The sequence below is a fragment of the Salvelinus alpinus genome, chromosome 12, assembly GCF_045679555.1.
Source record: "Salvelinus alpinus chromosome 12, SLU_Salpinus.1, whole genome shotgun sequence".
Taxonomy (NCBI): domain Eukaryota; kingdom Metazoa; phylum Chordata; class Actinopteri; order Salmoniformes; family Salmonidae; genus Salvelinus; species Salvelinus alpinus.
The window spans coordinates 17890488-17914401 of record NC_092097.1 but is presented as its reverse complement, the minus strand read 5'-3'; the positions used below and the strand labels follow the sequence as shown (position 1 = coordinate 17914401).

The window sequence follows — 23914 nt, the reverse complement described above, 5'->3', positions numbered from 1 at the left end:
TACACACACACGTCTTAGGGCAGGGAAGCTCTGATTGAGTCTATGCCAGCCAGAGGATTGGGTGCTTGCTGTTTGTGACCCAAAACTATTGTTGCCATCTCTATCTGCCCTCTAGAGAGTACTCTGCTAGCTGACAACATTCATGACTAAAGTGTATGTCAATCAAAATCCTATTCTCACTTCCCAATGCTGTTTGCCTGTTTCTCCACATCTCCCTCTCCCCAAGCCTCTCAGAACCAGCACAACATATCTGAAGTTTTGGACCAACTCAGTGATTACATTATGCAACTCCCCACTCTGATACTGCACACATTCCATTAAGAGAGAGACTCATGTCTAGCATCATCGAGCATGCCTGTGATTCCACTTCCATTTAGAGAAGACGCACCCTATCAAACCATCCCCATCATACACACAGGGGCATTTCCCCCTGAGACACCAGTGTCGTCAATGTTTATGGTAATGTCAGCTCTAGTGTTAGTGTTTCCATCAGTGTGACACTAAAGACTTGTGAAGAGCAGAATCAACAACTTCTGCATCAAAACATTTGCTTTGTGATAAGGTGTTAACCATGCAAGGTGTCAACCCACGTTCACTGTAGGGCTGCACGACATGAGATTTTTTTTTTGTAATTGCGATTTCTTTTAGCAAGTATTGCGATTGCGATTTGACTTGCGATATAGATCAAAACCCTAGGGTGAACAGTTGCAAAGTGGAAAGCAGCATCATTATTGTTTGTAACAATCTGTTGACTGCATTTGACCGTTTGACTGCAACAGAACACCATGCCATCTTAGGGGGTTCACACGCTTGATCCCTTTCAGACTATTTTTTTTTACTCAATGCGGTTCGTTTAATTGTTTTGTGCTGTGTGAACTTTGTGCAGTGTGAACTCAAAGGAACTCTGACCCCTCAAAAGCGCCTCCGAAGCGAACAGACCATCTCGAGAGGTGGTCTAAGTTCTGTTCACTTGAATTCCACAGTCTGGTTATCTTTTTTAGGGCAATATGAACACAAAGCTCCCCAGGTTCACTTATTCCCACCAAACACCAGACTACTGCAACATTTCCCCTGTCATAACCCCTCACACTAGACTACCGCAACAGTGTTTTTCCTGTCATAACCCCTCACACTAGACTACCGCAACAGTGTTTTCCTGTCATAACCCCTCACACCAGACTACTGCAACAGTGTTTTCCTGTCATAACCCCTCACACCAGACTACTGCAACAGTGTTTTTCCTGTCATAACCCCTCACACCAGACTACTGCAACAGTGTTTTCCTGTCATAACCCCTCACACCAGACTACTGCAACAGTGTTTTTCCTGTCATAACCCCTCACACCAGACTACTGCAACAGTGTTTTTCCTGTCATAACCCCTCACACTAGACTACCGCAACAGTGTTTTCCTGTCATAACCCCTCACACCAGACTACTGCAACACCATTTCCCCTGTCATAACCCCTCACACTAGACTACCGCAACAGTGTTTTTCCTGTCATAACCCCTCACACCAGACTACCGCAACAGTGTTTTCCTGTCATAACCCCTCACACCAGACTACTGCAACACCATTTCCCCTGTCATAACCCCTCACACTAGACTACCGCAACAGTGTTTTTCCTGTCATAACCCCTCACACTAGACTACCACAACAGTGTTTTTCCTGTCATATCCCCTCACACTAGACTACTGCAACAGTGTTTTTCCTGTCATAACCCCTCACACTAGACTACTGCAACAGTGTTTTTCCTGTCATAACCCCTCACACTAGACTACTGCAACAGTGTTTTTCCTGTCATAACCCCTCACACTAGACTACTGCAACAGTGTTTTTCCTGTCATAACCCCTCACACTAGACTTCCGCAACAGTGTTTTTCCTGTCATAACCCCTCACACTAGACTACCGCAACAGTGTTTTTCCTGTCATAACCCCTCACACCAGACTACTGCAACAGTGTTTTTCCTGTCATAACCCCTCACACTAGACTACCGCAACAGTGTTTTTCCTGTCATAATCCCTCACACTAGACTACCGCAACAGTGTTTTTCCTGTCATAATCCCTCACACTAGACTTCCGCAACAGTGTTTTTCCTGTCATAACCCCTCACACTAGACTACCGCAACAGTGTTTTTCCTGTCATAACCCCTCACACCAGACTACTGCAACAGTGTTTTTCCTGTCATAACCCCTCACACTAGACTACTGCAACACCATTTCCCCTGTCATAACCCCTCACACTAGACTACCGCAACAGTGTTTTTCCTGTCATAACCCCTCACACTAGACTACCGCAACAGTGTTTTTCCTGTCATAACCCCTCACACTAGACTACCACAACAGTGTTTTCCTGTCATAACCCCTCACACTAGACTACTGCAACACCATTTCCCCTGTCATAACCCCTCACACTAGACTACCGCAACAGTGTTTTTCCTGTCATAACCCCTCACACTAGACTACCGCAACAGTGTTTTTCCTGTCATAATCCCTCACACTAGACTTCCGCAACAGTGTTTTTCCTGTCATAACCCCTCACACTAGACTACCGCAACAGTGTTTTTCCTGTCATAACCCCTCACACTAGACTACCACAACAGTGTTTTCCTGTCATAACCCCTCACACTAGACTACCGCAACAGTGTTTTTCCTGTCATAACCCCTCACACTAGACTACCACAACAGTGTTTTCCTGTCATAACCCCTCACACTAGACTACTGCAACACCATTTCCCCTGTCATAACCCCTCACACTAGACTACCACAACAGTGTTTTTCCTGTCATAACCCCTCACACCAGACTACTGCAACAACATTTCCCCTGTCATAACCCCTCACACTAGACTACCACAACAACATTTCCCCTGTCATAACCCCTCACACTAGACTACCACAACAACATTTCCCCTGTCATAACCCCTCACACCAGACTACTGCAACAACATTTCCCCTGTCATAACCCCTCACACTAGACTACCACAACAACATTTCCCCTGTCATAACCCCTCACACTAGACTACCACAACAACATTTCCCCTGTCATAATCCCTCACACTAGACTACCGCAACAGTGTTTTTCCTGTCATAATCCCTCACACTAGACTTCCGCAACAGTGTTTTTCCTGTCATAACCCCTCACACTAGACTACCGCAACAGTGTTTTTCCTGTCATAACCCCTCACACCAGACTACTGCAACAGTGTTTTTCCTGTCATAACCCCTCACACTAGACTACTGCAACACCATTTCCCCTGTCATAACCCCTCACACTAGACTACCGCAACAGTGTTTTTCCTGTCATAACCCCTCACACTAGACTACCGCAACAGTGTTTTTCCTGTCATAACCCCTCACACTAGACTACCACAACAGTGTTTTCCTGTCATAACCCCTCACACTAGACTACTGCAACACCATTTCCCCTGTCATAACCCCTCACACTAGACTACCGCAACAGTGTTTTTCCTGTCATAACCCCTCACACTAGACTACCGCAACAGTGTTTTTCCTGTCATAATCCCTCACACTAGACTTCCGCAACAGTGTTTTTCCTGTCATAACCCCTCACACTAGACTACCGCAACAGTGTTTTTCCTGTCATAACCCCTCACACTAGACTACCACAACAGTGTTTTCCTGTCATAACCCCTCACACTAGACTACCGCAACAGTGTTTTTCCTGTCATAACCCCTCACACTAGACTACCACAACAGTGTTTTCCTGTCATAACCCCTCACACTAGACTACTGCAACACCATTTCCCCTGTCATAACCCCTCACACTAGACTACCACAACAGTGTTTTTCCTGTCATAACCCCTCACACCAGACTACTGCAACAACATTTCCCCTGTCATAACCCCTCACACTAGACTACCACAACAACATTTCCCCTGTCATAACCCCTCACACTAGACTACCACAACAACATTTCCCCTGTCATAACCCCTCACACTAGACTACCGCAACAGTGTTTTTCCTGTCATAACACCTCACACTAGACTACTGCAACAGTGTTTTTCCGGTCATAACCCCTCACACCAGACTACTGCAACAGTGTTTTTCCGGTCATAACCCCTCACACCAGACTACTGCAACAGTGTTTTTCCTGTCATAACACCTCACATTGGTGCCACAAAAGAGAGAAGATGATGTTCAGGGGTGTATTCATTATGCCGATTCTGTTGCAAAATGTTTCTTTAACGGAGGCGGGGAGGAACCTACCTGAGATTGTCCAAAAAAATCTCATTTTAGTTGATTGTTTGGATAATTATTACACCCCAGGTTTGTGGAAAAAACGTATGTGTTTTTGGGATATTGATTAGCGATTGCCAAGGATGAACAGAAATTCCAAAATGTGTGTGGAGTTTTTAGTTCAGCTAAGAGAGCTTTATAAGCTGTTTATTCGATTGTGGGATTTGAAGTGTAAAAAGGCACAACATCTATTCTAGCTCTTAAAGGGGAAGTAGTGTACATTGGGTGTATAATTTTCAATTGCAGCATTATTTAATCTGCAGTTATTCTTCTGCTGTTTATTATGTTACTAATCATATTTACATGAACATTTACATGCAGTATCTTCTGATTACAATTATGTCTCATCTTGTAACTAAATGCAATCCATTAGCTACATCTACAGTAGCTGTCCAATAACATTCTGATGGAATGGCATGTCCTGCACCTTGTAAAAACTCAGAGTGCATCGAGTGAATGTTGGAAAAATCTTGTTTTTTTTCTAAACATAGAATGTGAATGCAAAGAGGACTCGGACGTCAAAATAGGTGAAGTGAACTGGCAAAAAAAGTTGAGTCTTCATTCAAAGGCAAGGGCAGTGTGAATACAAAGAGAACTACGTTTTTGCTTTATTGTTTTACCCCAGCGTTCACTTTAAAGACAACTGCTACTCTCTGTTCATCATATATGCATAGTCACTTTAACTATACCTACATGTACATACTACCTCAATAAGCCTGATTAACCGGTGTCTGTATATAGCCTTGCTACTGTTATTTTCAAATGTATTTTTACTGTTGTTTTATTTCTTTATTTACCTACACACACACATTTTTTTCGCACTATTGGTTAGAGCCTGTACGTAAGCATTTCACTGTCTACACACCTGTTGTATTCGGTGCACGTGACAAAAACTTTGATTTGATATTGGTTATTTTAAAGAGTACTATTGCAATATAGATACTGCAAATGTCAATATTGCAATTTCAATGTGCAAACGATTAATTGTGCAGCTCTAGCTCAGTTAGCCTTTAAATGCAGGCTGAACAGTACCAGTGGACTGGCCTTTGCCCCAAGTCAGAGCAGGTCCACCGAGGCCATGGCACGGTGAGACACGGAGCCGTTCCGAGGAGGCTGGAAACACAAAAGTCTGATCCTTTTTGGTAAAACAATGGGGTCAGTCTCAAGTGGAAATGCCCCATAGGTGAAAGCATCAGGTATCAGACAGTACAAAAGTGCTGTCCTGTCCACTTGACTAGTATAAAAGGATGTATTAGGTCCAGCTGTGGCTGAACCCGATCCCAACACTTCTGAAAGACAGGAGTGATCTTGCTGGAGACACCACTCATACAGCTCTCATTGTTATTGCGAGTGTTTGCACTCTTCAAAAGACAGGCTTGTTTTCTAGAGGGGGAGATAACAGTGGGCTTAACAGTGCTTGAAGTGCTGGCTGGCTAAGGAGGGAGGTGTGGACAGAGACTAGGAGAGTCCATCCATGTTGGCCAGCATTACAATGCTCAGACTCCAGGCTTCTCCAAATCCCTCACTCAGCAGAGACAGGGGTTGCACGGAATCTGACGGCTCATTGGATACTCAAGACAATATCATACTGTTTGATGTTAATCAATTAACAAGGCTACTTCTAAAGTTGATGGAGAACGGGATTTATTTAACTATGTATGCCAGGGTAGGTCTAGGGCTGTGGCGGTTATAACATTTTGTCAGCAGGTTATTGTCATGCAAAAGTCTGCCGGTCTCACGGTAATTGACCGTTAATTAACAAACACATTCAGCATCTCCAGACCTCCACACATACAAGCCGCTGATGTACGACTTTGGAACATCTACATTTTAAAAAGTAGAATAAATAAATTAGACACCATCACAATAAATCCTTTATTTATTTTAGGCAGGTCTAAAGAAACATTGTGAAGAAAATGTATTTCAGGAAAACAGAATATAAGTTGGCTTACTGTATGTTATCTGACTATGTGGCTTGCCATAAACTGTAGGCTAGTTCATTTAGCAGACAAGATAGGCTATTTTATAGGCTATTTTATATGATATTATAGTAAGAATAATATAATTTAACTGAATAAAATAAAGGATTTTTCCCATTCCGGAGTAGCGCCTATGAAGTGGCTATGTTGAGCGTGAAGTGATCATTTGAAACAGGTCCTACATGCTAGATTTAGAGTTATTTGGCAACTTTAGTTGTGAATGACAAAAACCTTAGAATGTCTTAAAAATCTAAACATATGGGCTGCATGATGCAACTATAGGCTATTGGTGACTTAAGAAGTCTGTACAGCTGTCCTCTCATCAAGTAATCATATTTTCAACCATCAGACTATTCTCAATTTAATCTTGTCTTTACTAATATGTAAAATGAGTTTAGATTAGAATGGCCCCTTATCCAATGGGTAGGAGCAGGGGCAGGGCAAAGTAGCCTACCTGTCATCTAGATGCACTCGAATAGTGAATGAAGGCCATGCGCTTTACCGCCGGTCCGTTTTTCAATGATGCCAGGTAGGCTACTTGGGTTTCATAGAGGAGCATATGAGCAGCTGAGAAATATATATAACAACCCTTATTTCACTCCAAGCATCAGCCTCTGTTTGAGGAGCATGCTTTCGCTGGGCGACAGGTGATATTCCGCCCAAACTCTGTATACCAGGGGCTCTCCAACCTGGTTCCTGCAGCTACCCAGTGCTTAATCTGGGAAACCAAGTGAAATTTGTTCGGGAACATCGATAATAACATGTTTTCACAACTAAACATATTTCACTAAACTGTTGACAGCCCCTCTATCTGGGCACTCGAGAAAGGAATAAAGAAGCGAGGGGAGAAGACGGAAACGCATCGTGGTGAGATTCTGTATAGCTAAAGGTAATATCATCCAACGAATTATGAAAAATAAAATAAACTTTTACTAGGCTATTACAAATACAACTGTAGGCTAACTGTAATACACCCTGCACAATCGATGAACCAACAGAATCGCCTAGGGCAGGGCTGCTCAACCCTCTTCCTGGAGATGTACTGTCCTGTGGGTTTTCAGTCCAACCCTAATTTAACACACCTGATTCTACTAATTAGCTGCTCAACAAGACCTTAACTAGCTGAATCAGATACGCTAAATTAGGGTTGGACCGAAAACCTACAGGACAGTTGGGCAGCCCTGGTCTAGAGCTATAGGTTCTCTCCCAGACTCATAGATAGAAAGTTTGGAGGTAGCATAAGGTAACCAGTCCATCCAGTATGCATAATAATATGGTCCACACTCAAAAGGAGATTACTCAAATGTGTTTAATTTTAGAATATAGGCTAGACCAATTATGTTATGTTTTATATTTTGTTATGATTTTCTGCCATGTAGGCTATGTATTGCATAACGGCACAATCAATTTTAATTCAGGTTTCTTTTCGGGCTTGGGCTCATAAGCCAATGCATAAGCTCTAATATGTGTATTGGTGTTTTTAATTAATCATCACCTTAGAAAGCACTATACATTTTGTTGTGTTAAGCTTTTAAACTACATCACAACGACCATGTTTTACACACAATTTCAATCTGCTGCTGAACTTCTTTCTTTAAATTGATCATCACAGTGGTGTTTTAAAAGCAGGACACTGTTGAGATGATAAATGTTCGATGTGATTTTCGATTGCATTTATGTCAGTGGTTAGAGGGACAATAGAGCCCTGAGTACCAGGCCATTAGGACCCCATGGCCGCAAGAAAGTTGGGTACTACCAAAGCATGTCCAGAGTGCATAAAAAGGAGATTACCGTGACTAAACGGTCAAGTGGAATTTTACTGCGGTCATGACTTATGACTGCCGGTAATAGGTCACAGCAACAGCCCTAGGTAGGACTACATCTAGTCCTGATCCTGTGTGTTTTAGCATGGCTAGAATGCAGGCCTCATCCCAAGTAATTTCCAGTCATTGGTGGGAAAAGCATCATTATCAAACAGCGTGCAGCGTAATAGAATGGAATGAGAATGGGTCCCACTGTATGCCGCAATCCAGATAAAGGAATTTAAAAAAACTGGAACGAATGCACTGCCGAGACCGAGAAGAAGAAAAAGTCATTGTATTTCTTATTACAAATTTACTGCTCAATGGAGCACGGAATAGCCCTAATAAAACAAGCAATTTAGAGGCAACATTACCAAAATAATGGCACCATACCTCCTGCCTGAACAAGTGTTGGGAGCGTTGGCGAGGCGACGCATCAGGGCCTAAAGTGTGAGCAACGGTAATGTTCCTCCCGCAATATCAGCCGCCATGAGTCCAAAATTACATTTTGATTTGTGAGGTCCCTGAAACGCAGCTCAAATTCCTCATAATGTATTTACAAAATAATTTGAGAGGCATTCCAATTGTTTTACCACAGAAACACAAATCAGAGATGTAATTATGTCTATTTATGATCCAAACTCACAGATTTCCGTAACAGCAGCGGTGGCTTTTTGTTTTGCTTTCCTTCACAGCGCTCACTCACACATTCTATTAGTGATTGGGGCCTGAGCAGGTTTGCTTATAGTAGCTGGCTGCAGCTGCACCTTTATGAAAGAAAGTGGGTGTTATACAAACACAGGAACATTGCACACACTGGGCATAAACATACTCATATAATCTCACACAATGGGGTCTTCCTGACGTATACATCTACATTAGCATTCACTTCCGTCATCACGAAGTGCTTAGAGAGGCTAGTCAAAGACCACATCACCTCCCTTCCCGACACACTCAACCCTCTCCAATTCACCTACCAGCCTGATAGGTCCACGGATGACGCAATTGCCATTGCCCTTACCCACATGGACAAAAGGAATGCATATGTGAGGATGCTGTTCATCGACTACAGCTTGGCCTTCAATACCATAGTGCCCTGTAAGTTCATCACAAAGCTCACAACCCTGGGACTGAACTCCTCCCTATGCAACTGGGTCCTGGATTTCCTGACGGACGCCCCCAGGTGGTGAAGCTAGGCAACACAAGGCTAATCCAAGATGGCAGCATGTCAAGTCGTTTGTCTGTGACTAGTACATTTTAACCTACTAATAGTCTATTTATTTATGGTTGCGTAACTTCGTTGTTATGTAGTGCAAACTATTTTATTTTTGCTGGTGTAAAGATCACGGGTCCTCCTCAACTCGGCACTTCATTATTTGAAGTTTACCAAAGTAACCCTATCTCTGGCTGGCCTGAGTTCCTCCTTCGTCCGCGGAGTGTCTTGTCCAAGCTGCTCCTTTTTGCTCTTCGCCTGGCTGTCAGTGGCAGCTCAACCCGTTCTCTCTATCGCCCTCAACACCCAATCTACTCACACGCGCAAACACTCACATTAACTCACATACACGCTGTCCCTCTCTCCCCTTACCTTCGTTGGCCTCTTATTTTTTTGGTTTGTGCACTGACTTTACTGAACTCTGGAGAAAACTAACATTGTCGCAGGGTGAGTACATCTGACAATGTGCTCTCCCGTCCATTAGACATTTTGTCTGCAGGAACTCACTCTTTTTTACTCGGTCCACTCGTCCAAGTGCCGATGCATTTGTGGCATGATGTGAACAGTACGAATGTGTCACTACCAAAGTCTAATGGTTTTAAATGACTGTTTTGTATTGTCTGGAAAATCACTTGTAGAATTCGCTTGCAGTAGGTCTCTTAAAAAAGAGAAGCCGTGCAAGGTTATTAAACAGAGGTGCCTAGTTATTCTTCTTTTGTTGATATCAGGTAACGTGCAACCTAACCCTGGCCCTGATATGCAATGTCTCCAAACCCCCTCTGATTTTAAATCAAGATCTGGTTTTGGTATTTTTCATTTAAATGTACGCAGCCTGTTGTCAAAAATTGATGGGGTTAGGATTTGGGCTAAATCAACTGATGCTGATGTAATTGTGTTTTCTGAAACCTGGCTCAGCAAGTCTATTTTTGATAAGGATATTTGTATAAGTGGTTACAATGTTTATCGCACTGATCGGGTTAAGAAAGGTGGGGGTGTGGCTATATATGTAAAATCTAAATTCCATGTAAGTGTGGCAAAGTCTGAAACTATTTGTAAACAGTTGGAATTTCTTGCTTTGAATATTGAGGTTTCAAAGGGCCTCTCTATAACTGTGATTGGCTGTTATAGACCCCCCTCTGCTCTCGGTGATGCATTTTCTTCTTTGACGCAACTTATGTCTAAACTTCTTTACAGTGAAATGATCTTGATTGGTGATCTCAACTGGTGTTGGTTAAAGCCGGTGTCTGATGATTTAAAAATGTTTTGTAATTCTATGAATCTTACCCAGTTGATTAACTCACCCACTCGCCCAAATCTTAAATGCCCAGATAAATCTACCCTGATTGATTTGATATTGACAAATGTTCCACATAAATATTCTGCGGTTGGTGTTTTTTGTAACGATTTAAGTGACCATTGTGCTTTTGTTGCTGTTAGAAATACTAAGGTTCCAAAGACAAAGCCACGTTTTATTCGTAAGAGAAATTTGAAGTGTTTTAATGAGCAGGCTTTCTTTCATGATTTGTTTTATTTTGACTGGAGCAAGATTGAGCTTATCCCTGATGTGGAAACTGCCTGGATATTATTTCATGATGGTTTTTTCCAAATAGTAAACAAACATGCCCCATTCCGCAGGTTCAGGGTTAAAGGGCGGGATAATCCATGGTTTTCTTCTGAGCTGTCTTGTATTATTCACAACCGTAATCTAGCCTGGGCTAAAGCAAGGTAATCTTGTTCTGATGCTGATTGGCTTATTTATAGGCAGTTAAGAAACAAGTGTTCTTTTCTTCTCAGGAAGACCAAGTCTGAATATTTTATGTCTGTTACCACTGATAACCTGAATGACCCTAGAAAGTTTTGGAATGCTATTAAGTCTATGTCTGGTAACAGTAATGTTAATGAATTACCGTCATGTGTTTTGAAGGACTCTGTTGCTATATATGACAAAACTGAAATGCTGAATTGTTTCAATGAGCACTTTGTATCATCTGGTAGGCTGTTTGATTCAGTGTCCTCTGTCTCTGTACAACCCTGTGTGGATGAACCAGTGAGAGTTGGTCAAACCTTTAGCTTTTTGCCATTCTCAGTGCAGGTGGTACATAAAGCCCTGAAATCCGTAGATCAAAGAAAGCCTGCAGGTCCTGATCTTTTGGATCCCTGCTTTTTAAATCTGGCAGCTGATTTCATAGCTGAACCACTTACATATCTGTTCAATCTAACCCTGGAATGTAATGAAATTCCAAAGATCTGGAAATCGGCATTTGTCCTACCACTTTTAAAAGGGGGAGATCCAACTCTTTTAAATAATTATAGGCCAATCTCAAAGCTGTCACCCCTGGTGAAAATACTTGAAACCCTTGTAAGTGAACAGCTAAAATAGTTTTTATTTACTAACTCTATTTTATCAATGTACCAAATCGGGCTTCAGGAAGAAGCATAGCACAATTACAGCAGCCATGAAGGTTTTAAATGATATCACTGAAGCCCTTGACAAAAAACAGCACTGTGTCTCACTTTTTATTGATCTCTCTAAGGCTTTTGATACAGTTGATCATGCTATACTAAGGCAGAGATTGTTGCGTGTAGGTCTTTCGGAACATGCAGTTGCATGGTTTGCTAACTATCTGTCTGATAGAACTCAGTGCACTCAATTTGATGGGCTTATGTCTGTTAAATTGTCTGTCCTGAATGGTGTGCCCCAAGGCTCTGTCCTTGGTCCTCTCTTATTCACTATTTATATAAATGATTTAGACAAAAATGTCCAAAATGCACAACTTCATTTTTATGCTGATGATACTGTTATTTACTGTTGTGCCTCATCTCTTACAAAAGCTTTCCAGAACTTGCAAACTGCTTTTTATACTGTTCAACATACCTTGTGTCAATTGAAGCGTATCCTCAATACTGACAAAACTAAACTAATGGTGTTTTCTAATGCAAGAAATAGACCTCTGAACCTTTCACCTATTACTACCTGTCAGGGCAAGGAGATTGAGGTTGTAACCTCATATAAATATCTTGGAATTCTAATTGATGACGGCCTCTCTTTTAAATTGCATATTCAACAACTTACAAAAAAAATGAAGCTGAAATTGGTTTTTTCTTTTAGGAATAAGGCCTGTTTTTCTTTTGAAGCCAGAAGGAGGCTAGAATCAGCTACATTTATGCCTTTACTAGACTATGGGGATATTTTATATATGAATGCTTCCGCTCAGTGTTTGAGATCAATTGACACTCTTTACCATGGCACTTTGAGATTTATTTTAAACTGCAAAACCCTTACGCACCACTGCACTTTGTATACCAGGGTTGGCTGGCCTTCTCTAGTCACTCGTAGGCTCAGTCACTGGTATACTTTTATTTACAAAGCCATTTTGGGTTTACTACCTTTTTATTTGGGCATTTTTATTGTTCAGAAATGTGGTGGGTACTCTCTTCGTTCGCTAGACTTTATCCTGCTAACTGTTCCAAATGTCCGAACTGAATTTGGTAAAAGGTCTTATGTACTCTGCGCCATCGTCTTGGAACACCTTACAAAATAATGTCCCGATTGGTGTTTTTAAATCACTGATGAAGGATTTTGAGGCTGATTCCCTGACCTGTCAATGTTTTTAATTTGCTGTTTTTGATTTTGTTATACTCTTGTGAATTCAATGGTTTTTACTAGATTACTTTTACTAGATTAATTTTTGTAATGACTTGGTGCTGCCTATCTTGGCCAGGACGCTCTTGAAAAAGATTTTAAATCTCAATGAGCCCTTCCTGGTTAAATAAAGGTTAAAAAAATAAAAACATGATCTCCTCCAAACTGATCCTCAACACAGGGGCCCCACAAGGGTACCCTCAGTCCCCTCCTGTACTCCCTTTATAACCACGACCGCGTGGCCTCACAGTTCAAACTCCCTCATCAAGTTCGCTGACGACACGACAGTAGTAGGCCGGATTACCAACAACGATGAAACTGCCTACACCGAGGACATAGGCACCCTGATGACATGGTGCCAGGTAAAAAACCTCTACCCCAACATCAGAAAAACAAAGGAGCTGATCGTGGACTTCAGGAGGAACTGGGTTGGGCGCACCCCCATCCTCAACGGGGCCGTCGTGAAGACGGTCAAAATCTTCAAGTTCCTCGACATACACATCTACGATGAGCTGAAATAGTCAAACCACACAAACCTCAGCAGGCTTTAGACATTTGGCCTCTCCCTGAAGGCCCTCATAGTATTCTACAGAAGCCTTACTGAGAGAATACAGTCGGGCTGCAACACAGCCTGGTATAGTAACTCCTCCACCGCTGACCGCAAGGCTCTACAGAGCGTGGTACACTCAGCCGAACACGCCATTGGATGCACACTGCCTGCCCTCCAAAAGATCTACAACACCAGCTGCTGCAGGAAGACCATCAAGGACCTCAGCCACCCGAGCCACAGCTGTTCCACGGCCATAACTCAGACACGGGGAGTATAGGAGTATCAAAAAATGTCAGACTGGCCAATAGCTCCTACCCCCAGACAATCAGGGGTCTGAATAGCCAAAAGGCAGTTACCTGCTCCCTCTCTCCCCCTCCTGCCTCCCGGACTTCCTACCACTGCCCCATCCTTGCGGCTCCCCCTAAGGATATTCTACCCCCCAACGAACATTATCCTGCCGACACCTCCCAACGGACATTCATCACCATTACACAGCTGTAAATGTAAAAAATATATATAAAAATATATATATTTATTTGGGAGGTGTCGGTTCAGACAGACAGACGGACGTCGTAGGTTTACATACACTAGGTTGGAGTCACTAAAACTCGTTTTTCAACCACTCCACAAATTTCTTGTTAACAAATCGGCAAATCGGTTAGGACATCTACTTTGTGTATGATAAGTAATTTTCCCAACAATTTTCCCAGACAGATTATTTCACTTATAATTAACTATCACAATTCCAGTGGGTTAGAAGTTTACATACACTAGGTTGACTGTGCCTTTAAACAGCTTGGAAAATTCCAGAAAATTATGTCATGCCTTTAGAAGCTTCTGCTAATTGACATTATTTTAGTCGATTGGAGGTGTACCTGCGGATGTTTTTCAAGGCCTTCCTTCAAACTCAGTGCCTCTTTGCTTGACCTCATGGGAAAATCAAAATAAATCAGCCAAGACCTCAGGGGAAAAAATGGTAGACCTCCACAAGTCTGGTTCATCCTTGGGAGCAATTTCCAAACGCCTGAAGGTACCACGTTCATCTGTACAAACAATAGTACGCAAGTATAAACACAATGGGACCACGCAGCCGTCATAACACTCAGGAAGGAGACACCTGTCTCCTAGAGATGAACGTACTTTGGTGTGAAAAGTGCAAATCAATCAAAGAACAGCAGCAAAGGACCTTGTGAAGATGCTGGAGAAAACAGGTACAAAAGTATCTACATCTACAGTAAAACGAGTCCTATACCGACATAACCTGAAAGGCCGCTCAGCAAGGAAGAAGCCACTGCTCCAAAACCGCCATAAAAAAAGCCAGACTATGGGTTTGCAACTGCACATGGGGACAAAGATCGTACTTTTTGAAGAAATCCTCTGGTATGATGAAACAAATATAGAACTGTTTGTCCATAATGACCATCGTTATGTTTGGAGGAAAAAGGGGGATGCTTGCAAGCCGAAGAACACCTTCCCAACTGTGAAGTACGGGGGTGGCAGCATCATGTTGTGGGGATGCTTTGCTGCAGGAGGGACTGGTGCACTTCACAAAATAGATGGCATCATGAGATAGGAAAATTATGTGTATATATTGAAGCAACATCTCACGACATCAGTCAGGAAGTTAAAGCCTGGTCGCAAATGACAATGACCCCAAGCATACTTTCAAAGTTGTGGAAAAATGGCCTAAGGACAACAAAGTCAAGGTATTGGATCGCAAAGCCCTGACCTCAAGCCTATAGAAAATTTGTGGGCAGAACTGAAAAAGTATGTGCGAGCATGGAGGCCTAAAAACCTGACTCAGTTACACCAGATCTGTCAAGAGGAATGGGCCAAAATTCACCTAACTTATTGTGGGAAGCTTGTGGAAGGCTACCCAAAATGTTTGACCCAAGTTCAACAATTTAAAGGCAATCCCATCAAATACTAATTGATAAGTGCAATCCCATCAAATACTTATCAATAAGTGCATTGAGGACGTCGTCCCCACAGTGACTGTACGTACATACCCCAACCAGAAGCCATGGATTACTGGCAACATTCGCACTGAGCTAACGGGTAGACCTGCCGCTTTCAAGGAGTGGGACTAACCCGGAAGCTTATAAGAAATCCCTCCATGCCCTCCGATGAACCATAAACAGGCAAAGCTCCAATGCAGGACTAAGATCGAATCGTACTACATCGGCTCCAACGCTCGTCGGATGTGGCAGGGCTTGCAAACTATTACAGACTACAAAGGGAAGCACAGCCGAGAGCTGTCCAGTGACACGAGCTTATCAGATGAGATAAATAACTTCTATGCTCGCGTCGAGGAAAGTAAAACTGAAACATGCATGAGAGCATCAGCTGTTCCGGACAGCTGGGCCAGACGGATTACCAGGATGTGTACTGTCTTCACTAACATTTTAAACCTCTCCCTGTCTGAGTCTGTAATACCAACATGTTTCAAGCAGACCACCATAGTCCTTGTGCCCAAGACAATTAAGGTAACCTGCCTAAATGACTATCAACCCGTAGCACTCACGTCTGTAGCCATGAAATGCTTTGAAAGGCTCACATCAACACCATTATCCCAGAAACCCTAGACCCACCCTAATTTACATACCGCACCAACAGATCCACAGATGAGGCAGTCTCTATTGCACTCCACACTGCCCTTTCCCACCTGGACAAAAGGAACACCTATGTGAGAATGCTATTAATTTACTACAGCTTTCAACACCCTAGTGCCCTCAAACCTCCCTCTGCAACAGGATCCTGGACTTCCTGACAGGCCACCCTCAGGTGGAAAGGCTAGGTAACAACACATCCGCCACGCTGATCCTCAACACGGGGGCCCCTCAGGGGTGCATGCTCAGTCCCCTCTGGAACTCTTTGTTCACTCATGACTGAAAAGCCAGGCACGACCCCAACGCCATCATTAAGTTTGCTGATGACACAACAGTGGTAGGCCTGATCACCAAAAACGATGAGACAGCCTATAGGGAGGAGGTCAGAGACCTGACCGTGTGGTGCAAGGACAACAACCTCTCCCTCAACATGATCAAGACAAAGGAGGTGATTGTGGACTACAGGAAAAGGAGGACCGAGCACACCCCCATTATCATCGACAGGGCTGTAGTGGAGCAGGTTGAGAGCGTCAAGTTCCTTGGCGTCCACATCAACAACAAACTAACAAACCAAGACAGTAATGATGAGGGCATGACAAAACCTATTCCCCCTCAGGAGAATAGATTTGGCATGGGTCCTCAGAACCTCAAAAGGTTTTACAGCTGCACCATCGAGAGCATCCTGACGGGTTGCATCACTGCCTGGTATAGCAACTGCTCGGCCTCCGACCGCAAGGCACTACAGAGGGTAGTGCGTACGGCCCAGTACATCCCCGGGGCCAAGCTACCTGCCATTCAGGACCTCTATACCAGGCAGTGTCAGAGGAAGGCCATAAAAAGTGTCAAAGACTCCAGCCACCCTAGTCATAGACTGTTCTCTCTGTTACCGAACGGCAAGCGGTACCGGAGCGCCAAGTCTAGGTCCAAGATGCTTCTAAACAGTTCCTACCCCCAAGCCATAAGACTGCTGAACAGCTAATCAAATGGCTACCCAGACTATTTGAATTGCCCCCTTCTATGCTGCTGCTACTCTCCGTTATCATCTATGCATAGTCACTTTAACAACTCAACCTACATGTACATATTACCTCGACACCGGTGCTCCCGCACATTGACTCTGTACCGGTACACCCTGTATATAGCCCTGCTATTGTTATTTACTGCTGCTCTTTAATTATTTGTTATTCTTATCTCTTACTTTTTTTTGTGTTGGTATTTTCTAAAAACTACATTGTTGGTTAAGTAAGCATTTCACTGTAAGGTCTACACCCGTTGTATTCAGTGCATGTGACAAATACAATTTAATTTTGAAACCCTGATCGAAGAGAGCATGGCCGTCATTTGCACCGACAGCCTCTTTCTCACAGTGTTACAGTAGTCACGAAGCACTTCAATCGTGGAATGCATTAGTTACAGAAAAACCATTCACTCAGAGGGCATTGTTTCTCATACCTCTAACTATTACACAGACTGCTGTACTAGTAAGTGGTCATATAAAGTATAAAGGATTGCATTATTGTCCCCTTCCACTCCTCTAAATAGCATTACCTCAGAACACAAAGCGGTACAGTAAGCAGCTATTTTTCTGGGAAGATCTTGGGTTATGGTATAAAATTAGTTTTCACTCAATTTACAGGTTGTAGGCCTGAGGCATGTGTGATGTGAGCCATAACAGATTCTACAGCAGACACAATATCATGGCCACACTTTTCCCCTGGTTGAAAACAAAGGCTTAAGGGGACACTACTCTCTTTCGATATCATTTCAGACATTTCAGTCTTTCACACTGCCTGGGACCAAATCAAGTGCCTGTCTGAATCAAGTTTAGAGAGCAGAAGAATAAGACCTATCAGGGATGGATCACTGTACAATGAATTGTTGATGCATGTGCTGTACTTCACCACAGCTTTCTGAAAGCTTTTATACAGGTGAGGTTGAAATAAAAACATGTTTCATGGAATCTAAAGGCAGCATAACGTATAATACGCATTATGCAAACAGTAGAAGAGTTGCTTGTTAGATCATTGGAGGAGTGTTGACATTCCTGCCTCAAAGGGTAAGCCTAATGTCAGGCCGTCTCAATATTATGCTGTGCACTGACATATCAAACTATCCCTCTAACAAGAGATGACTGCCATGCACAAAGCTGTACTGTTTACACTGAATATTCATATCTGTGAGAAATTAATTAATACATCCCTGCCTCTTCCAATTGAGATTCTACCGGTTTGTCTATTCTGAATAAGTTCAACATGACCCAAGAAGCAGGGAAGGGAGAAAAGGGTAAAATTGGAGAAAGAGAAAAGCTGAAACCAGTGAGGAAAATAGACAAAGGGAGAGAAACAGAAGACGACAGGGGGAGGAAAAGGAACAGGAGGAGAGAGAGAAAGAGCAAACACCTGGGGGCTAGACTTCAGGTGGCAGGATGTAGAGAATATGACAGTAGTGCTGATATGACAGATGGCTGTATGCTGAGCTAATTTGAGATAATAAGGAAAACAAAGCCTATAGGATCGCACAAGCCGACTCAACCTGGGCAAATGGAGACAGCATGATAAAGACTCCAGGACAATAGACAGACAGTATGCCACATTCATGTATGCCTTCTAAGAAATTGGGTCCCAATCATTTTGGATTCATGATACAGTGGGACAATATATGCAGGAAGGCACCCTTTATGAATGTGAAAATGAATCCTTATACTGCACATTGAATAGAATGGAAACTGGAGCAAAAGGTGATGTGCGGTGAGAGAGACCGTGGCCATCTGTGTGTGCATGCGTGTAGAAAATACACTGGTCTCATTCATCAAACAAGCTCAACATGTGGAGAAGATCAAATCAGAGCAAATGTTTTTCAATCTCTGGTTCATTGATCACTGCTCAGAGGACAGAAAGCTTGGCAGGCATTAAGGCTCCCGGACACGCAGGGCAAGACAAATACAGTATTATAGTGAATTTAGAGTGAAAATACATCAAGATTTACACAGCAGATGAATCTGTCAACAGGGTTGTGATATCCGAAGTAGCTCAAATAATCACACGCTCATTGGCTGCTGGGGACAGGTGTGTGTGTGTGTGTGTGTGTGTGTGTGTGTGTGTGTGTGTGTGTGTGTGTGTGTGTTTAGACGGCTGGAGGGGCATGGGCAATGTTGAAAAGGAAAATATAAATAATCTTCATTCATTAGATGAGTTGTTCTCATATCTGAAAATAGTATGATGGGAGAACGGCTGAATCCATACCCAGTGTGTTGGATAACATCCCTGTTGAGGAGAAAGTGGTTCAGCCTTCCATTGTCTGACACTGAATATCATTATTGAGCAGGTGTTTAGACTATGCTGCTCTACAGAGAAGAAATGTCCAAAAATAGTCAGCCCCTTCTCAAATTCACAAAAATCTTATAGGTTTTCGAAAGAGGGATATTTCGACAGGACATTGTGAGGTACTGCATTGCTAGATGAAGTGTCAAAACCCCCTCTGGGTTGATTTATCGAGACTCCATTTCCTAATCAGCACACGACTGCTGCATACTCTAATGCCACCATCTTATTGTTGGGATGTGGTTGAGAGGCATGGTGGCAGTGTTCACTGAGTGAAAGATTACTGAACGGTGCAGGGGGATTTTTTTTAATGTACAGCCCTCCTGCCTGCGCCCTCCACACAGGGCTGTGTTTGGGACAGGTGCTGCTGGGTCATTAGCTCTGAGCAGGCAGGCAGGAGTCAGTGTCAGTCAGTCACACAGAGTGGCCCTCTGGAAAACGAGAGAGAGGTGCTATAGTCATCCAGTACTCAGCAGTCCCAGTGAGGTGCCCAATAAATGTGTCTACTTTACGTGACCGATTGGCTAGTTATGGTTGGCCCATCTGTGTTTGTGTTACTAAATGTTCGGCCACCTCGCTCAAAAACATGGATGTGGCAATCGTTATGACACGACGTCAGAGAGCCATAACCGCTGCTTGAATCTTTTAAAAGCAGTTGCTGCTGAAGATCTAAGCGGAAAAGCCCCTACGTTATTTCTCCTAAGTGGTAATGGCACAATCAATCACCATCCACCTCCGAGAGCACAGCTCTACTGTACAGGAGTGGACTTCCAGATACCACAGCTCCAATTGAGCTGTCAGGTCCACTGCTTTATGGGTAAGTGAGCCCGACAGAGGGGAGTATATTGGGGAGTGAGAAAGAGTGTGAGAGTGGGTGTGTGTGTGTGTGTGCGCACGAGCGAGAAATGCATTTGAGTTTTGCATGGTCACGTCCACTCCCAGTGATGCTGCTGCCCCCCCCCCCCCCCCTCTCCAGAGGGACCCTGATACTGGGCTCAGAGTCTGGGGCTGGAGACAGACTGGCTCTCTGTCTACAGGGAGCAGGGCAGCTCAGTACATATTCCAACTAAAATAAGCAAATTAAAGAGAAAGCTTTGCTCTCACACATATCCACTCATATGACCTTAGGTGGCTGGGAAGTGTAACACACAGTGGACAAACGTTGTCATCTGCACAAATGAGGCATCAATAGCCAGTCCCTCCCTTTTAAACTAAGCCAAGAGCAGTCGATGGACACAAATACAAAAAAGGCGTCCGCATGTTTCCCAGCCGAAACAGTTCGGTAGAGTTTGTGCATATATTATGATGACATTTTTGTTCGTTATGGAGTTCGGTGAGGGTTTTTGTCTGCGGTTCAGGCCACGGAAAAATTGTTCTGGCGGCAAGCCGAAGTTTGGAGCCAAAATCTACACCCTTTCACCGGGGATTGGTCTTTGCTGTCATTCAACGAGAGACGACTCACTCATTTTCATGCACATTTTTTCATTGAATAATACTGCACCAAACATCTTTAGTTGAATGTATAATTGCTTGACTAAGATCTCTTCAGCAAAAAATAGTACTAAACAGTACTATTGACGCTTTTTTCTTGTTTTTCAAGTGAAGGTCTTTTAAAGGGACTATGCGATCTGAAGCATGCTGACGCCTTAAGGACAGACAGACCAGAGAGAGAGACAGAGAGAGAGAGACAGAGAGAGAGACCAGAGAGAGAGCTACAGTATAGAACAGTGAACATGGACACTACAGGACAGCAGCAAAGCCCATTGTGTTGGTTGAGATAAGCAGAGATTACAGCAGCCAAAGGGTCTGGGCAGAGTAGAGGTCTGCTGAGGGCTCAATATCTGGGCCCCGTCCAACTGCATGTCCCCTTCTCTCAACGCTGAGTGAAAGAGAGCACAACTGGGACTGTCACAGAGATATTACACCTCCTCCTCCTCCGTTTATCTTGGCTCGCATCACCGCCAAGACACTGAGAACTCCCCAGGCAGGCCCTTTGTGCCCAACATCTCACTGGCCAACAACAATGTGCTAGAGATGGCTGTCCACAGCAAGGACACTGAATTAAAAATATGAGTGTGTGTGTGTGTGTGTGTGTGTGTGTGTGTGTGGGGGGGGGGGTTGGTTCTTCTAGGCGTTTAGGAGTAAGGTTTAGGGTTTCAGTTAAGGTTAGGGCGATGGTAAGGGTTAGGAAATATTTTGATAGATTTTTAATGGAAATTAATTTGAGGTCCCCACGAGGATAGAATAACGTGTGTGTGTGTGTGTGTGTGTGTGTGTGTGTGTGTGTGTGTGTGTGTGTAATAAAATATCTTATTAATACAGAAAGACAGACAGAGAGAGAGACAGAGAGACAGAGAGACAGAGAGAGAGACAGAGGGAGAGACAGAGAGAGAGACAGAGAGACAGAGAGAGAGAGAGACAGAGAGAGAGAGAGACAGAGAGAGAGAGAGACAGAGAGAGAGAGAGACAGAGAGAGAGACAGAGACAGAGAGAGAGACAGAGAGAGAGAGAGACAGAGACAGAGAGAGAGACAGAGAGAGAGAGAGACAGAGAGAGAGACAGAGAGAGAGACAGAGAGAGAGAGAGACAGAGAGAGAGAGAGAGAGACAGAGAGAGAGAGAGAGAGAGAGAAGAAGTGAAAGTGAAACTGAAGAGAGAGTGCGTGTGTGAAAATAATTAGTATGGTTGAGTGGGGTGACGAGAATTGAGCCTGTATGATCACTGAGCGCAAGGAACATGGGCCCTGCTCCCAAACAAACCTCACACACACAATTAAACTTGATAACACTTCAGCCAAGATTAACCACAGCAGTTTGCACGTCTGGAAGAGGGCTGGCTGTCTGGGGATTGCTACGTAAACAGAGCTTTAACAGAGCGACGACAGTGGCAGGATGCTCCTCAAACAAACCGCAGTATAGAGACACCAGAATCTACAAAGATTTTGTTTGCTAAACACAATATACCATGTTTGATTAATGCCACTCCTGCAACCTTGGCCCTGTGTAGCCCTAGAGCATATTGTCATGGTTTTAGTCTGAATGACACCCAGTGTTGCAGTAGACTGCAGTTTTAGTGTAGGCTAGGCCTAAGTGTTAGTGTGATGTCCACTCACCGAGTCTCTTGGCAGCCTGCAGGGCGTCAGGGGCATTGTCAGCCACGTAGAAGCGCTGGACTGTAACCCCACTCTCCTGCATCAGCTTCTTGCTCTGATACTCCTGCAGGTTCAGCCATCGCCTGGAACTCACCCGTGCACACTGCAGAGAGGGAGACAGAGACAAAGAGGGAATTGCTGAAATGTTTTGTTAAAAGTAACCAAATATTTAACTGAAGACGTAATTAGCTAAACACTAGGAAGCTAGAAGGAATCCAACATCAGGGAGCACAGCAGTTGAGGCCATGAGAGATTAAACTTGGTTTTCTATTCCCCTGAAAGGAAGCATACTACTAAGAATATGACTACACAGGCACAGGTTTTCTGTGAGGAGTATCCTTAGTGACAGCCTAAGATTTCTGTTTCAAATTAGGCCTTACATGCAAAGATTACTTTGCACTGCACAAGCCGCTGTTTCAACATCTGGTGATGTTCAGGAATTATCAATATGCCCAAACGTTTATCAAGGTTTGACTGACTCTCGGTTAGAGGAATAACCATACCTGAAGTGCAGGCGTGTCTGATTAAGCCTTACTTATGTTCAGTTCTCCAGAGTGCATTCATTCCCTTTCCATCTCTCCACCCTTTCTGCCTCCCTTTTCCCTTTCCCCTGCCTCTCCATCCCCCATAATGAGACCGGTAGACAGGCCTAGGATGTGTTCAAACTGTTTGCTCAGTCAGCAGATGCAGCTAGGCTGTTAGCTCCAGCTGTTGGCACTATTAACCTCTAACGAGCCTCTACCCCGGGTCCGGGATCACCCCCCACCCCCCCACACACTGATTAGCATAGCTAGCATAGCTTCACAAGTAGATAGTAGCATCTAAATATCATTAAATCACAAGTCCAAGACACCAGATGAAAGATACAGATCTTGTGAATAAAGCCACCATTTCAGATTTTTAAAATGTTTTACAGGGAAGACAAAATATGTAAATCTATTAGCTAAACACGTTAGCAAAATACACCACTTTTCTAACTCCATCAGTTTCTTACTACTTCAGGTGCTATCACCAATTCGGCTAAACTAAGATATTGATAGCCACTAACCAAGAAAAAACCTCTTCAGATGACAGTCTGATAACATATTTATGGTATAGGATAGGTTTTGTTAGAAAAAAGTGCATATTTCAGGTAGAAATCACAGTTTACAATTGCACCGACCATCACAAGACGACTAGAATTACTATAGAGAGCAACGTGTATGACCAATTTACTCTTAATAAAACATTTCATAAGAATAGACAAAGCATAGCAATGGAAAGACCCAGATCTTGTGATTCCAGACAATATTTCAGATTTTCTAAGCGTTTTACAGCGAAAACACAATAAATCGATAAGTTAGCATACCACATGTGAAAACGTTACCAGAGCATCGATTCCAGCCAAA

General features: G+C 43.4%; 1 protein-coding gene across 1 annotated transcript in view; it reads right to left on the bottom strand.

Moving 5' to 3' along the window:
• Positions 1-23914, bottom strand: part of LOC139535632 (succinate--CoA ligase [GDP-forming] subunit beta, mitochondrial-like) — a 126980-nt gene that overhangs the window by 65237 nt on the left and 37829 nt on the right. The window contains exon 2 of the mRNA XM_071335237.1: positions 22488-22629. Coding sequence (XP_071191338.1) covers positions 22488-22629 — 142 coding nt within the window. The remainder of the gene's footprint in view (positions 1-22487; positions 22630-23914) is intronic.